Source organism: Coturnix japonica, chromosome 1, assembly GCF_054131305.1.
Source record: "Coturnix japonica strain WE chromosome 1, WE-NBRP24, whole genome shotgun sequence".
Taxonomy (NCBI): domain Eukaryota; kingdom Metazoa; phylum Chordata; class Aves; order Galliformes; family Phasianidae; genus Coturnix; species Coturnix japonica.
The window spans coordinates 49,876,920-49,894,487 of NC_140663.1; the positions used below are offsets into that span (position 1 = coordinate 49,876,920).

At 42.8% G+C, this 17,568-nt stretch overlaps 1 protein-coding gene across 5 annotated transcripts in view; it reads left to right on the forward strand.

Moving 5' to 3' along the window:
* The window catches only part of ABTB3 (ankyrin repeat and BTB domain containing 3), a 154,276-nt gene that overhangs the window by 133,376 nt on the left and 3,332 nt on the right, over positions 1–17,568 (forward strand). For 2 of the 5 annotated variants that reach the window (XM_015863770.3, XM_085539406.1), the window contains 6 exons: positions 4,512–4,583; positions 9,576–9,681; positions 10,265–10,367; positions 11,781–11,862; positions 12,830–12,898; positions 16,041–16,154. In XM_015863770.3, the coding sequence (XP_015719256.2) occupies positions 4,512–4,583; positions 9,576–9,681; positions 10,265–10,367; positions 11,781–11,862; positions 12,830–12,898; positions 16,041–16,154 (546 nt within the window). The remainder of the gene's footprint in view (positions 1–4,511; positions 4,584–9,575; positions 9,682–10,264; positions 10,368–11,780; positions 11,863–12,829; positions 12,899–16,040; positions 16,155–17,568) is intronic. The other 3 variants (XM_015863778.3, XM_085539409.1, XM_085539416.1) reach the window with 2 other exon arrangements.

Genomic DNA, 17,568 nt, shown 5'->3' on the forward strand with positions numbered 1-17,568 from the left:
TCCAGTAACTAACAGCAAGGTGCTGTTTGTTTTGAAAGCTGATATAAAACTAATCATATTGGAAAACTTAATGGAGATTAAGTTTAGGCTCTGTAATCTAGGATGAGGAATGGCTTTAGCTGCAGTTCTCCTGGGTGGCTGAAGCCAAAGCCAACTGGTTTATAGACGATTGTCATTAGAATAAGTTATTTATATAAGATCATACCTTTTGGAGATATTTGACTGGGCCATCTGGAGTGTCCTCTAGGAGACATGGCAGCCAATGAGACTGCTACCTTCTGCTTTGGGTTCACTTAAAAGTTAACATGTGGAGGTGTAGGAGGAGTAAAGCAACTGATATATGTTACACACACAGAAAAAGTATGATAAAAAAATCTGTGCTGATCTTTGTTCCCGACTCTGGGCCTAGAGGAGCTGCCTGTCTTCACCTTTCGTGAGCGTGCATATTCACAACCACATGCTTTGGACTTGATGATCTTAAAGGTCTTTTCCAACCTGGGCAATTCTATGCACATACAGTGCTTCATATTCTTAGAAAAATAAGGAATCATTCTGGGACACTGTGAGGGCTTACAGATTGTCTCCAAATGGCATGAATTCTTGCCACAGTCTTGCCCAAACAGTCTCCCACAAAGCTCTTAGAGACTGAAATGAGGGCAGACTCTGAGCAGCCCTTTGGAAGGAATCAAAATAAATTCATTTGCAGGAGGAAGAGCCAATAAAAGTTCTCCCTGGTTACTCCATGTGAGTCAGACAAGGACAGCTGAGATTCTAAGGATCCACTTCCCTAGGAATGCTGAGAGCAGATACTGTTCTTTGTATATATCCACAGAATGGGAATCTCCTTGCAGAGGTACAGAAGGGCTGTAGCTGTGGTTCTTGTCCCTCTGTTTCTGCATTTTGTGGAGTTGTCAGGAGAGAGTTTGATTTGCCCACATGGACGTACTTTTTCCCATGGGCCGGGAACTTTGAGAGATAACAGCTCACACTGAACATCGCAGTCTGTCCCAATACATTTCCTTAATGAGTTTTTCAGGGCAAAAAGTATAAAATAGGCAACTCAAAAGCACAAAGCCACTTAGTGTTCCTTGGGTGATGTAAAACAAGATGTCCCATTTGCTACATATTGTGATGCTCAGTATATTTTAATTGCATGGCAACTTGTACCTAATTGAAATGGCATTTTGCAGTCCTATAAGTAGTCCCAACTATCCTGCAGTCTCAGAACAATTTACAAATATTAATGAGTTGAGATATGGAAGAAGATCTTAGCCTCCTTTTCCGAACAAGGAAATGAAGGTAATTAAACAGGCAGATTTTCAGTGCCTTACAGAGTTGCAATCTCAGCTTCAGAAGCTGTGACAACCTGGCTAAGCCAGACATCAGTTTATTATTTGAGTAATTGTCTTGAGAGACTCTCCAGAAATTGCACAGAAATGTAGATCAGATCTCTGAATAGGAAATGGGCCTTCTACCCCAGCTCCAGATTACACTGTAGGACAAAATGTTCTCAATGGTTCCCAGGACATGCAGGGTATGAAAAAAGGAAAAGACTAAAGAAAAAGTAAGTACTGTCTAAAAGGACATGATAGAAGGAATGCCTTTTGTCTAACAGGTTTTATTATATTTTTTTAATACCCATACCTAGAGGGTCTCAGGGTCCAAATGTGAGAGCTTGTATGGGATCTCTGCCACCACTGCTGATGTGAGTGTCCTGGAGCCCAGTAGGCTGGCATTAATATGACAGGACTGGAACACAGAGTGGTAACAAGAATTAGCAAATCAGGCAAAACTGCCTGAGCTGTAGTTCCTAGAGTTACTGCCTCTCCTAGAGCTGTGAAATAGGAGGGGAAGAACAGTTAATAAATTGCATTTTGGTCAATCACCGCTGCACTCAAGCCCTGGGGAAAGACTTCCAAAGGCACAAATGAGGATTTGGTTCCCAGCCTCCCGGTGGCTGCCAGTAGGACTGAGCACTTTCATTTCCTTTCATGCCTTTTAATGTTTTTATCAGCTGCACTGCTCAGAATTGAATTAGAATGGAGGAATGAAGTATTTCCATGCAGCTGAGGCAAAGCTACAACAACAGGCAGATGGCTTTGCCCCCACTGCTGTCCTGCAGTCAGCTTAGATCCCTGCCAAACCAGAGAGCAGTGGTGACGGAAGGGACATGGAGAGCATTGTTTAGGGCACTTCCCTAAGAGAAGGCAAAATTCAGACCTAAAACTTACAGTGAAGCTGTGTGGTTCACTAAGGGGATTTGGACCACTGGATGAGGAGGAAAGTCTCTCTCATTTGGGGACTGACCACATCTCTGAGGGAGATGAGCTCACAGACGGTCTGCTTAAAGTAGTTTGGACAGGGCTGCATGTGACAAAAGCTGGAGAGACACTTCTGGAAGCAAGTAGCCGTGAGTTAAACTTGGGCTGCTGTACAGGACAGGGTTGAATGCCTCAAAGATAAGATGACATTGGAGATCTTGTGAAAGAAGAAAACAAGAAGATGCAACTGAATTGCTGCCTGTCAGTATCTGTGTCATGTTCTTCATGGCCCGTGGAACCCCTCTGAACTCCTTACTGGGCCTCTCATTTGTCTATAGCCAAGGCTGATGTTTGCATTGTCTGAGCTTGTCTCTGAGCTGAACTGACATCTTGCCCCATGTCATAGTGCCCCGCATCTGCTTGACTAGTGACTGTAATTGTGGACTGGAGGCAACACTGAGTTTGGGCCCCTCAAACAAGAATTTAAGAAGAGTCTGGGGGAGGAAGCTCCCAGATTTATGGACTTGTGGTACCTGAGGTGGGGCTGACAGGTCAGCTGCAGCCATCAGGAAGAACCAGTACGGGGATCTCAGGCCTTACCCTCAGGCACAGAGTAGGCTAACTACATGTGATTATAGCTAGTAGCTATTCTCATATGATGGTGGGCAAAAGTCAAAGGGAAGAAAACCTGCGGCTGTCCTGAGTATGTCCACATGCATGCAGAATCATAGAATAACTAAGGTTGGAAAAGATTCCTCAGATCATCTAGTCTAACCATCAGCATTTGGAAGAGGATGGTTTTAGATTTCCACTCTGAGGCTCAGCATGAGCTTGCATTGTCATTACAATCCACCAGCTCCATCCATGCAGATGAGCCAGCTCTGTCACCAGCAGTACTGGGTGGTGAGCCAGTTTTGTCCGCTGCTTTTTCTGTATGCAGCAATTTAGATCAGATTGTCTATGGCATAGTTCTTGGAGGATGAAAAGAATCTTTTAATTTCAAGTAATCTCTAACACAGCCTTCTCTCTCCCACCCGTGTTATGGGCATGGAGTTGCTATTTGCCATTTCCTTGTATACTTTGGGGAAACGTATTGGCAAAGTTTGTTAACTGTACGTTAAGTGCATGTGCTGAAGTGTTGTTTGGAGCCCTGCCTGGCTCTGGAAGTGCTTTGCACCAGGAAACCTTAGCTTAGGACTGTGAGTATTGCTGCTAGTGTATTGCCCATGGCAAAACCAACTTGAAGAATCATGGGAGGTCCTTCACTGCCCTTTCTCTGTAGCCTTCATCCTTCCCATCAGGTTCTGTCAGTAGTTTACTTTGAAAAATAGCCCATTAGCGAGGTGTTGATTACACTGTGCATTAAGACTTGATGAAAGGCTGCAGGAAACTGTTTGCAGAGGTGTTTCCTCAGGACTTAAAATTCCTCCCGGGTTTCACACACGCTCCATACGCATCTGTAGGCAGCTGAAGAAACCCACAGGAATGCACAGAGTTATTTGGGAAGTTGAACTGTTTGAAAAACAGCCATCAATACCACGTTGACAGTTATTTAGAATAAATAACAGTTTAAAGCAATAGCCAGTTTTTTACAATTCCAAAAGGATTCAGGCATGTAGGTATCTTGAGAAGCTTTGGCCTGTTTAATTTAAAAGCCAAAGTAATCTCTAGACAGTGACTTAACTCCATGTAATCCAAAATCTCCTAGAAAGTTAAGTGTTTATTTAATATATCCTTTCAGAAATAGCAATGTGTAGACTCTGTCGCAAGTGCATTAACTCTTCTGTTGGGAGAAAAAATGTTGATGGCTCCAGCAAAGAAAAAGCAGAAGGAAAGCTTACAACACCTGCCTGTTCTGTTGCAGCTTAATGTTTAGAAGCTGGAGCTTCAGATGGGTGTCCTGTTTCTTTATTGCTATTTCACTTTTCTTGAAAAATAAAATCTGGAAATTGAATATTTTGGCCAACAGCTGGAATATTTTAAGTGAAGAAAAATGTAGCCTTTACACAGGGGAGACAGACGCACCAATACCAGTAGTAGGAATAGCCCTGAAAACCTCCACGATCCCAAAATGCCTGCTTACAGGTTCCATGGAGTGGCTGATACCCTCCCGTGTGTTAATGCTCAGCCTGAGCTCAGAGATTGATCTTCTGGCTGAGATTTTGATTTCTTGAAGCAAGTTTCACTGAAAATTTGCAGTGGTCTGTAATGTTGCCCATTGTCATTTGTAGTACTTCTGTGTCTAAACAGTTCAGAATAACCAGGACGCAAGTTATCCACACGTGTACGTCATGCATTCTCCGTGTGAGATGTGAACGCCAGGTACCAAGTGGTATTTTAATAACCAACTATTAACTGTGTATTGTGTTTTCATAACACAAATTCTTCATACTAACACAGGTTTGATATTTGTTTTTCTACTCTGTCTGCCTTCTAAAATGTTTCCCTGCCAGAGGCAGGAGCCGTTTCTTCATTGACAATAAATAACTGCCATGGATGTGACACCTGCCCTTTTATGGGCTCTCACCCAGGGATTAGACCGTGCCCGGGGATCTCAGCTTTTTACATACAATGCACAGCTGTGATATAAAGAGTCTTTTGAAAGGAAGACTTGGCAGCTTTCCCAGAGCTAGCTGAAGGGCCCATTTGTGCCTTACCTGTGATTAATTCCTTTCCGTTTGTATTTGCAGTGGAATGACTTGAGCCTGGCACTAACAAAACCCATTTTGTTATGCAGTTCACTGCCTCTAACTGTGTCTTCAACCTCTGGGGCTTCCCTACCTTTGCAACTGTTGACTAATATGAATTATGTGTGTGCTGTTTAATCATCTAGGAGTGACCCTGTAAAGCAGCATTTAATCAGTTTGGATGCAGCTGGTAAAAAATGAATTTTGCTTGAGGACTATTGCAGAAACATAAGAGAAGGATGACAAAGATTCACAGAGATGGCAAAGAAAGTCTCATAGCAGAGTTTGAGTGCTTGAGCTTGGGAGGTCTACAAAAAGCCCTCTCTATTGCCTTAGCACTTATTGACTCTTTACAGGAAGAGGGGAGGATAAGTAGAGGAATAACTCAAAGGCATCCCAGCCTGTTATGGAAGGAAGTTCATGCATGACTCCTCAGTGGATCTGAGGCAGATTTCACTGCTGGAACAGTATCTGGGGACCACATGCAGAACAGGAGACTGGAAGCAGCACTTCTCTGTGTTTAGCAGAAAGTTGGGTCCTCCCAGCATCCTCAGAACTAGAGACAGAAAAGCTATCTTTGCCAGCACCCCTGTGCCCTGAGCAGCATGTTTTCTCTGCTTGCAGGGCGGATCTGTATTAAATGGCAAACACTGGACCCAGAATGATGGTGTTATTTTTCATCTTAACACTGCGTTTATTTTTGTGGCTGTGTGGTAGAGGAATTCAAGGGCCTGACACTCCAGGGCTAAGTTAGCAAAGAAGAGCGGCCTAAATTGTTACCACTGTAGAAGGCAATGAGGCAGAGGTGGCAAGGTATCTTAGACCAGTCAGATCCTATCCCCTGGGGTTTGAGTGATCCAGGGAGAGTCAATGAGGAAACCTGTGAATAGGGGGCAACTAAAGCAGAGTGTGATCTCGCTGGAAAAGAAAAGGGCAAGACCTTAGCCTATCTTCTGAATCCAGCCTAGGTTTTCTTCTTGAGATTTTGGAGCATGAGCCGCCAAGATGACACTTATCTTCCACAGGCACTGGAGAAAACTGGCTTGGTATGTCCCAGCTGTGTCCAGTACATATGTACAGTAGGACATTCCAGAATGGCTAGACCAGGTTGAACCCAGTCAGAAGAAATGAAGCAGACTCTCCCATGGGTTGTGCCTCAATCTTCAGGAGCCTTTCCTGAGTTGTGCTGCAGACCTTCATCATCAGAAAGGCGTTCAGGAAAAGATACCCCACCCAGTTCTTCACCTCCTCTCAGATCATTCACTCATCTCTGCTCTGGCAACTTGAAAACCTTCAGCTTTGCTTCAAAAGAAATTATGAATTCCTTTCACAGTTCAAGTGTGGGGAATTCCGTTAGATCTCCCTTGAAGAATGCTTTTAAGTCAGGAGGCCGCATGTATCTACAAAGCAAAGTTTCTTGCTCACCGACCAACCCTCTGCAGGAAGCATCATCTCCTTAAGAAGATTCACTGTTGTTCCCTGTTCCTTTTAGCCTATTTGTAAACTACCCCGTGGCTAGGTAAATATTTTCATTATATCCTATGCCAAGCTTTCTTCCCTCTCCCGTTCAAGCAGATGCACATGGAGCTCCCTTTGACGGCAAATGCATGCTCATATCTGAGAAGAAGCTGGCCTTGATCTGGATCTCAGCATCAAGCATCAAGGCAAAATGTTTTCCAGCTTCAAACTTTGGCAAGAAAACAAATGGGTTCTCTTCTCTGGTGTTGATATCACCACCCACAACTGCTGCAGAGAGCTCCTACAGCTGTTCTTACACAGTCAGCTGGTAAGGTGATGGATAAGCAGGAAAGAATAATGCTTAGAGCTTAAAATGGTAACCATTTTAATGTTGGATGTGGTAACCAAGGCAGCTTTGGAGCTTCTTGATGCTGGTGCACATACAGTGGAATGTCATCTTCTTTGCTGAAGCAATTCTGATCTACCAGGTTTTGGTCGCCTGTAGTTGTTTCCAGTTGCTTCACAGGCAGCCAAGCTCAACTTGCTCCAAGAGAAACACTGGGCTTCTGACAAAACAAGATTTTTGTTTCCCCAGCAATCCAATTGCAGACTGCACCTTTGACGAAGCATCCCTTTTATCTCTCCTCTTTGCTGCTTCTTCCTGCCTGCTTTATTGGAGATGCCAGTAGGCTGCGGGAAGCAGGGCCAGGGCCAGGGCCCTGGAAAGCTTGGCTATGTGCAGATTTGCATGGGGAACAGTTGTTCTTTTTTTCTTTCCATGTCTTTTTGGAAGAAAACTTGGTATATTTTGTTGGTGATGACTCTAAATGCTTTGTCTGTCTAGCTGAGCGCATTTCTTAAAGCTATCAACAGAAGCCAAAGGTCTTCAGCCTCCTGTCTGCTAAATGAAAGCAGTGTCCTGTGTGAGAGCTCTGAAGGTCCATGATGCTTAGTGTCTCTGTCTGCTTGATAGCTGCGCTTTCTTTGACTCTTTGGTCCTAAAGTCTCCCTTTCTTTTGTCATTTTTCCCTTTGTCCCATCTTTGTTCTGCACCATAGTGTTCTAAAGCCTCTTTTATGTGAGTGAATCCCATTTTGAGTTAATTAGAGTTTTATCTACACCAGTTTTCAGCAGGGTTGTGTGCAGTCAGTAGCAAGTTGGCTGTATAGTGGACTGGGGTCCGTATGCCGTGGCAGGGCTCATCACCCATTTCACGCTGAGGAAACTGACAGGCTTCCCAGGCTTGCTGGCATGTGACCATCATGCCAGTTCAAGTTACAAGTGTGTATCCTCTTCCCACCCCTGCGTGGCTGTGGCTGGCTCGTTCCTTCCCAGTCTCAGTGCACCTTGACTTCCTGGTCTGCAGTGGGCAAGTCCTCTGGCTCCTAACGAGGCACTGGGAGGTTGATACGTATTTTATTATCAGTGCATTCCCACAGGCACCTGAGGGAGGAGATGCTTTGTCTTTTCTGACGTATGTGTATGTGTAGGTAGGCACTGCTCTTATTCCTCTCCAGAAGGTTCCCTCCTTTCCAGAATGTGGTATTAGATTCATCCTGTGTTGTATTTATTGACATCTTAGTGTCTGCCGCCTCCAGCTCACTGCTACCCTGCTGGTAGGAGCATCCCCCCGGACATGCTCCTCCCTGGCTGACTCAGCCAGCATGGCTTCGACACAGCCCTTCCAAGCAGAGAAGCAATTGCTCTTTCTGCCCTGTCTGTCTGGAGCTTTCCCCCCATCCCTCCCAATGGCTGAGTCACTTCCTTCTGTAAATCTGGCTTTAAATCTTCCTTTTCTTTTTGCCCTGTGATTCACTCCCTTTGTGAAGCGATTTGCAGAGCTCCAGCAATGCCAACGCTGAACAGAGATGCTCCTGGGGCACTGCATCCGTGTTGTCCTGGAGCCACAACAGTGAGCCCTCACTGGTGGCTGCTCCTATGCCGTGCTGAATGGTCTCTCTTGGTATCAGTATTTCTTAGTATCTCTCTTATCCCAATATTTCTTTCAGTCTTATGTCTGATGTAGTAATAGGAGCCAACTTCTGCCTGCAGGCGAGTGCATGTAATTTCCTTTGACATCAGCGTGTGTCTATGAAGGCACAGCTCGTTTCCTTTTCCCACCCTGTTTAATTAGATACGGTGCAAGAGTTATTACAGTATCTCTGCCACTCCTCCTCATCCCATGTGGGATTTAAGGAATTTCTACTTTTAGAACTGAGCTAAAATGTGCTCAGAGAAGGAAGACTTCAATTTCTGCTTAATAAGCCTGAAGATATTTTTAGTATAACAGCTTAACTCCTCCATTGTTTATATTGTTATTATTTTACTCCCGTACCTGCTTACTTCCTTAGTCTTGGACCATCTAAGCATCTCATTTTTTCACGTTTTCCCAGTGTGGAAGTGAATTGCCAACCAACATGGTAGCTGAAAGTCAAGATACTTCATTTTCAGGAATTAGCTGTGTGTCTCCATTGAATATGAGAAGTTCCAGTTACCAGCAAAGACTGGGATAAAATCTGCAAAAACTCTTAAATCCTGCTTTCAGATGTGACTCAGCACTAAGTTCATTTCATTATCATTGAAGGTTTGTCTGGGAAGACCCAAGGGTCTGGTTCTGTGAGGTTCTGGTGGTCTCTTCAGAGAAGTGGTGCCAAAACCAATGCCAGGGGCATAAGATCATATTAATAACATGCTTGGGGTGAAATGAGGAGCCTCAGTAGCATTCTGTGATGCTTCTGACATTCTGTTTGTGAGAATGTTGTGATTAGAAATGTATGCTGGCTATACAGCTCTGTTTGGTAACCCCAGTTTTCTAAAACATGAGCAATGACCCATTTCCCAAAGAGCAACAGAAAGGTGTTTTACATTGAAGTAAGTCTGAAAATGAAGTGAAATGGCTCTCATAAAGGAGCAAGGCTTATTTGGAAGGGATGGTGGCTGTTGAGTTTGTTGGGAAAATCAGGCCCAAGGAGAGGACGTTCCATTTTACCTGCTTCCTACAGGAGATGTAACAAACAGGTAGTTTATAACAAACACTGAAGTTCTGGTTCTTAATGAAGTTTCAGCAGTCACATTTTTCAGCTTCAAAACAAACAGCTCTTGAGCATAACGTAATGTCTTTCTTTGAATACTGAGTTTATGTTGCTTGTGTTTGTTTCCTTTTGCTTAGAATGAAGTGATAAGTCAGCAGCTATCTGTCATTTTCACTCATTGCTATGGACCCTACCCTATTCCAAAGCTTGTTGAAATCAAGCGCAAGCAGACCTCTCGCTTAGGTAAGCATGACTTGAAGATGCTTTTCGGTCCTTAAGGAGAGCTATGGGAAATCTGCATTGCAGGCTGAGTGTACAAGTCAGAGAAAATGTGAACCATTGTTGTTGGCTTCAGGTGACATTGTGATGGCATGGCCCTCCCAGCCCTGCTTAATGTGACCTAGAGAAGAAGTAAGCCAATTTCCAGCATGCTTTTCCCCTTGGCACAAAGGCTTCCCTGCCCAGGGGGAGGGGAGGGTATGGGCTAAGGATATTTCTCTGCAGTTTGCTTTGGGGAACAGAGCTGGGAAGCTTGTGCCAGCTCCGTGTGGCAGGGCTGGCTGGTGATCATCTCAGCAAAGGTTGACACAGACTTCAAAGCTTTGAATTTCCTTAGTCTGAACTCCATGTGCCTGTCTGTGGGTCTCCTGTTTCAGACAGTCCAAAATAGCTTGACGGGCTTTACTCATTATGAACAATATCCTTTTACACCATTGTCTTCTTTTGTCAAAACAGGAAAATATTATGTACATTCATGATCCCAAACCAAATTTATTGGTGGTTTATTTCTTCTTCTTCTTTTTTTTTTTTTTTTCTATAATTCTAGATCCCCATTTTCTTAACAACAAAGAGATGTCAGATGTTACATTTCTGGTGGAAGGAAGACCATTTTATGCACATAGAGTGCTGCTATTTACTGCATCACCACGGTAAGACATAGAGATGGTTCTGTTTCTTAGCAAAAATAGAAATTGATTTTGTGCTTTTGTATTTTTGTTGTTAAGATTCTTCAAGGGTTAATGGTTCAATCTTCAAGTTTTTTTCCTAAGCAGCAAATCTCAGCAGCCTATTTCTGATTAACAAGCGCTCCCATCACTAGATTCCCAACCTGTAAATGCTCCATGCTTCTGGCCATACAGCTGACTTCATTCCACCAAGGCACATTTGCATGGAGCTCATCGCTGCATCCAGCCCTTAAACATAGAGTAGTCTTAACAGTTTGCTTCTTAATAGTCATTTATCCGGTGAGCAGCTAAATCTTATCTTGCATCCGTGTACACAGTCTCTAGGAGGAACAAGATACTATCACTCGATTCAGAATTAGATGCATAGGAAACGTCACGCTGTATCAAAATGCAGTACTTATGGTTTCTTCCCTGTGCTCAGAAGGCTGGGTGTAGGTCACCCAGCTCAACTCAGCCTTCAAGAGTATTCCGCACGTGATGATCACAAACTGTATTTGTACACAACTTTATAATTCAAGATGTGCAAGCACAATCCAAACTTCATCTCCAAGCTTATTAAATTGCCTTCAAAATAGAGTTTGACACTACTAAGATCAAATCAGTTGTTACCCATATTTTAATTAAAATGCAGTCATGGTATGGAAGAGGTTACCATCCAGCAAATGCTGGTCTTTATAGATAAACTAAGCTTTGCACTGCCTCAAGAAGGTCAGATGAATTATTGACAAGAGAAGGGCAGATGTTTCTGACGGTGCACTCACCTTCTAATCAAATAAGAATATCTAGCAATAATTAACTTTAAGAGGCTTTTTATCTTGAAACCTATGTCTGAATTTTAGGTTTTGATAATCAGAGAAAGTAGCATACCTATTTTTCTCTCTTATCTCTTCTTATACAGTTGTATGAAGCCTATGTAGTAGTAACCTTAATGTGGTTTTAATGCTTTGTTCAAAACATTTTTGCTGCAGCATAATAGAAATAGGCTAGAAATTGATCTTCAAATAAAGTAAGTGCACAGTTTTGAATTATTGCAACTTCCTAAACAACCACGTTTCCTTCAAGCAAAAAAGCCCAAACCAAAACAACAAGTTTGATATGCTTCTTTCCGGTATCTGAATCTCCCCTATGCATTTTTTCTATTGTGGTATCAGAAGTATTTTCCCAACATTTCAAATTGAAATCTCCTAAAAGAGAGGCTTCTTCCTTTCAATTTGAACTTTATTTTGTGTAGCTGTCTGAATCCTGATGCATTTCAGTGACAAATCCATTCATTTCAGTGTACTGTTTTTGTAAGAGCTGATGCTGTCCTTCCACTTTGCCATAGTTTTCCACATAGATAATTGGGCTGGTATTTCAATCTTGCTCCTTTCTATTTAGGTTTAAAGCATTGCTGTCTAGCAAGCCCTCAACTGATAGTACTTGTATTGAGATCAACTATGTGAAGTACCCCATCTTTCAGGTAAAGTCAGTTCTCACATTGTACTTGAATAGAAACATAGAAACATTGTACATGCCCTGTCCAAACTAATACATGTGTATTTGATAAGCATATAGCTCAGAATAGTGGTTCCATGAGCACAGAATCCATCTCCTTGCATACACTAAGCTGCATAGTGCTATTGATTGCAAATGTCATGCCCAACCAGATTCAATAGCATACATTTCACTTATACAGAGTATGCAGATAAAGCAGAGCGTATCACTGGGAAGTACTTGATTCCTTTTTCTCTTGCTGACTTTTTCTGCATTTAATGGACAGGCTCCCAGACATAGTTCATTTGCTTCTTTAGCAATGCTATTCAATCACTTTTTTTTTGCCATGAAAATATATTTTCTGTAGTGTATACTTGTATATGCTTCCCTTCCCTTGAGTCAGAGCCCAGGCAGTTCCATGTGTTGACTGTTATAGATGAAGATATTTCCCAGCTCATTACAGTGACTTTAAACTTGCTGGAAGCTCACTGCAGAGATATCTTAGTTGTCTCGTATTACAGTGCAAAGCCTCCACAATTATTTGTTGTCATCCATGCATGCCCTCACACAACTGAGTGGAGGTGTTGGTCCCATTGCCAAGGGGGTAATAAAGGAATAACCAATATATATGCTATATTGTCCTTAATAAATGATGCACTATATTGGAAAAGACATAGAAAACTCAGAATGAATTAATCAGCTTCCTGCACAATGTTTGGGCATCAAGAGAAAGCATGGACAACATGGCTGGCAAGGGTTAAGATTACCCATGAGAAGGAACTATTGAACTGTGCAGAGAGAGAATAACCAAATATATCTTGAAATTAGGAGGATTTGGCCAGTTTTATCTACAAATCCTTGATGTTGGAGAGTCTCTGGTGAAATCTGCAATTTCACCATTTCCTTGCTCCCTTTGACGGTTTTTTATAAACAACCCCTTTGTTTTGTTACAGCTTGTTATGCAGTATCTTTACTATGGAGGTGCAGAGTCACTCTTGATTAAAAATAATGAAATTATGGAGGTAAGATACATTTATGTTAATTTCAGGGGGAACTGTGCTAAGTGATCTCTTTACCATTCACCCAAGGGTTCATGACAAGGGCAAGACATGAGCGCTCCCGTAAGAGACATCACTGCCTCCTGCTGAGTGCCCAGAGTACCCAGGTAGAAAAGTCATGATCACCAGACAAAATAGTTTGTCTGAAATGAAAATATCTCCTGAGGTGATTTGTGATGCTCTTACAAGGAAATGCAAAGCAGGTGTTACCAGTGTCTGGAAACAATTCCCAGCAGCATAGTACGTTGTCTTCTCTGTCTCTCAGCCTAGTAGATGAGGTGCTCTGTTGAGCTGGGCCAATGAGCTTGTCTACGGCACTCTTACTTCTGGCTTATTAGCCCAGGCTTATGTGTCTGTACCTTTCTCAGCAGCTTTAAAGCATCCAATTTGGTTCAATCACTCCAGAGAATTTTTGGGCATGCAACTGACTTTAATCACAGAAGAAATCCTGATGGAGTTCAGTTCAGTTTCAAGCATATGACTGTCTCATTTTCTGAATAAAACCTTAAGTTGCTCCCTGAGATAATTATTTGCCACTTTCTTACTGGGTGTTGAAGTCCATTGCCATTGTGCCCATTTGCAGTGGCCACGCCAAGCCCTCTGGAACTGATGGAACCTTCAGCATAGTCACACATCCTGTATGGATGTTAGGTCCTTCTCTTCCAGATACTGTGCGCTGTCATTACCATCTCTGATTAACCTAATTCAACCAAGTCAACAGAACTAAGATACATTAGAACAAATTTGTGATAGTCACTTGGGAGCTTTCCTGTTGACAACTAATGGTAGCCAAAAGGGATACAGGACAATAAAAGCTAAAATAAGAGCTACTGCACCCATGATCTTTTATTGTTGCTTACATGAATTAATCCGTCCCCATCATAGAACCATAGAATGGTTTGGGTTGGAAGGGACCTTTAAGATCTAGTTCCACCCCCCTAATATAGGCAGGGACACCTCCCTCTAGACCAGGTTGCTCAAAGCCCCATCCAGCCTGGCCTTGAATGCCTCGAGGGTGGGGACATCCACAGCCTTGCTGGGCAGCCTGTTCTATTGTCTCTCCACCCTCACTGTAGAGAATTTCTTCCAAATATCTACTCTGAATCTGCCCTCTTCCAGTTTAAAACCATTTCCCCTCATCCTATCACTACATGCCCTAATAAAAAGTCTCTCCCCAGCTTTCCTGTAGGTCCCCTTCAGGTACTGGATGGCCACTATCAGGTCTCCCCAGAGCCTTCTCTTTTCCAGGCTGAAGAGCCCCAGATCTCTCTATCGCACTGCTGTCTGGAGCACCCATGTGGGGTTTGACTCTTACCAAAGTACCGCTAACTATAAATGGGGAACAGTTTTTCTTTGAGGTATAAAGTGGCCAAAATGTAGCAATTATGTTGGGTACAGGGGCATCTGTATGAATCCTGCTGGCAACCAGGGGATGGAGCTAAGACTGAGATCATCCCTGTCCATTGCAGATGGTGGACCCACACTGAAAAAAGTTTGTGCCGCAGTTCAGCTGGCTGCTTGCTCTACTTTCATGGCATCTCAAAACTTCTGTGATTCCAGAATGTATGGCTGATTGATTGATCTGTTGATAACAGATCTGGCTACGGTTCCTCACAGTTTAAAGTAATTACAAACCAGCACGTGACTGCTTGAGCCACAGAGGCAGCTGGAATAGGATTTAGCTTTATCTTTCAAAACTGCATTTAGCAACTTGCCTTATTACAAATATGATAACAAGGAGCACCAGAAATACTCCACAGAAATCTTTGCTGCAATTCATAATTGAGGCCAGCTGGCTGCTATCACATCAGCGCTGCAGATTTCCAGCACTTGGATTTATTTATGGGACTAAAGCAGAACTTGAGCAGACCGCATAGGAGAAGTCAGAATAATGTTAGGGCAGTTTCAGGGTTTTGTTCCCAAGTGCTCCTACCTAGTAGCATAACAGCTGTTTCAGGAATCATGAGAAGCCTCTCTATCCTGAAGTCTGTGTTGATAAGGCTCTTATAAATGCCAGAACATGTGACCAGCTCAGCCTGAAGGGACCTTCCTGGGTTAGAGCAAGGTGTAAAGAAGTGAAAAACCTCAATCTGCTTTCTAAACCAGGGCTAAGAGCCAGAGGTGATGATGGACTGTGGAAAGGCAGAAAATGAAGCTCACACCCCCAGCTGTAGAAGGACAAAAAAAGGAGGCAATCCAAGCGGTATTGAAATCAGCAGGAAAAGGCACAAATTAAGCCGGGTTTTCATGCTGCAGGCTCCAGGTTACGTTTAATGTTCATGGTGTTAAACTGAAATCTCCAGAGCAGCGCTAGTCCAGGCTGCATTTCCTGGGTTAGTATGGGACCAAAGTGAGATGTCGGTGTGAGTCCTGATGGCACAGGAGCTGTTAGTGCAGCAATGTGGATGCATTACCCTCATGTTAGTGGTGCTAGGTGCTGCCTCACATCAAGCTGGTTCTCTGTCATTTGGAACCAGGCAGCATTTCAGTGCCTATGGCCTCAACATAACCTTACTGCTGCTGCTGAGATAGAGCAAGGAGCATGTGGAGACCTGACTCCATTTCCTTGAGCCTGCTGAGGTGAGAGGTTTGAAGTTTATTCTCTCTCTAGGTTTTTAAGACTACCTGGGGTGGTTATTGTCATCTGGTTTGAATTCTTCTATACTCATGGTCCTGGCCTTTCTGCTGACATCCGCACATCAAACCCAGGTGTTGTGTTTCAGACAGATCTTGAGGAACAGTTGAATCCAAACCTTCTTTTCCTGGAATGTAGCTTCAGATTCCTCCTTGCATGTTTGCAAAGTGACCAGGGACTCTCCAGTCTGTTGCTTATCTTAGGACAGATATCTGTCCTAAGGCCAGCATATGGACCTGAACAGGCTGTGGCAGTCCTTTCATCTCCACCTTCCCACAGTGTGATCTAGAGGAGACTACAGCAACCCTCTCATTGTGACTGACTGTCAGCGGTCAGTGCTTTAACTCAGACTGCAGCAGGGGCAGAGAAAAACTATAATGAAGCAGTAAAGAACCAAGTTCTGAATGTGTACTGCTCACCACTTTTGACTATTTTTTTTCCCTTTCTTTCCTATTTTTTTTTTTTTTTTAGCTTCTCTCTGCTGCTAAATTTTTCCAGCTTGAAGCTTTACAACGACACTGTGAGATCATTTGTGCAAAAAGCATTAATACAGAAAACTGCGTGGATATTTATAATCATGCCAAGGTAAAAATAACTACATGTGTGTTACTTGTCTGTCTTCCTGCTCATAGATCACTTTGGTGATAAGTAGTAATGCATATGTCGTGTGCTTAGTATGTTTGTTGCATGTTTAGCATTTGTCATTCACATTCTGGGACTGTAAAAGGTACCTGGGAGAGTGACAGTCATTAGTCACATCTAAGAACATCTGTGGCAACTTCTCATCCTCCTACTATCCTCCTATGGTTCAGTCTCTATTTGTGGCAGATCTGTATCTTATCACAGTGACCCAAATTGCTAAGTTACTCAACAGGAATCACCTAACTGAGTAAGATATCTCTTTTTCACCTTCCAGGCTGCATTTTCCTATAAATGTTCCTTTTGCCTCTTGCCTAAACCCCGCAGTGCTGGTGACAGCTTTTCAATATATGAAAATGCCACATTGTCGAAGTGTAGTGTCTCACAGCCATGCAAGCACAGTAGTGAGAATTGTATGTCTTGGAGAGGAGAGACTGGAATTAAATCATTTACTTAGCTTGTGTGGAAGCCATCAGACATAAAAACATGGCATGTTTTGACCTAGAAAACCTATTTTAGGTCACTGATGAAGGTCATAGCCACATGGACAAGGTTCAGTTTTTCCCTTCCTCATCTGCTAAGTACTAAGTCTTGGAAGATAGAAATGATACAAAAATAGTTACAATGAATAATTTTTAAAGCAATTCTTGAACAATTTTCCTCACACAGACTACATGAAAATGTTGTGGTGTGGTACTGAGGTTTGACTGAACAGAGTAATCCTGCAGATTGCTCCAAGCCTCTGCAGATCTGACCTCCATTCCAATCAGGTATTTCCTACATTGAGTAGTAATGTTAGATCTCAATGTACGGATACTATGCAATCAGTGCTTGATATGGCATAAAGTTCCACTTAAAATGAATAAAAAATGAGGTGTATTTGCAGGACCATTTATTGTAATAGGAAATAAAATCACCAGTGCAGTACTCTTGAAAAATACTTCATTTATCTTCAAGTTCATGTGGGAACTTTTCAATTTACATTACTGTTACCAAAAGTAAATTGAACAATTTTGTTTTAAAATCACATGCTTTCTCTGGATTGTGAAATGTGGTTGTAACGTTCATATACCAAGCTTTAGACTCATCTGAGGGACTTCTACACTGCCAATGCTGGGACTGAAGGTACCCAGTGTTCTTGGCTAGATCTGGTTCCTTGTCTGCCAGTAAGGGCTTCAGCCTGCAAGTTTTCTGTGCCTTCATCTCTCTGTAGAGTCAGTGCAGATGGTTTACTTGAGAGGTTTTAAAGGCCAGGGTCATGTTTGCATTGACATGTAGCACATTACAGAGCTAACTAGCTGGGAGTGAAATCCTGACTTCTGGAATTGGTTAAACTACATCACTTCAGAGCTCTTCATGG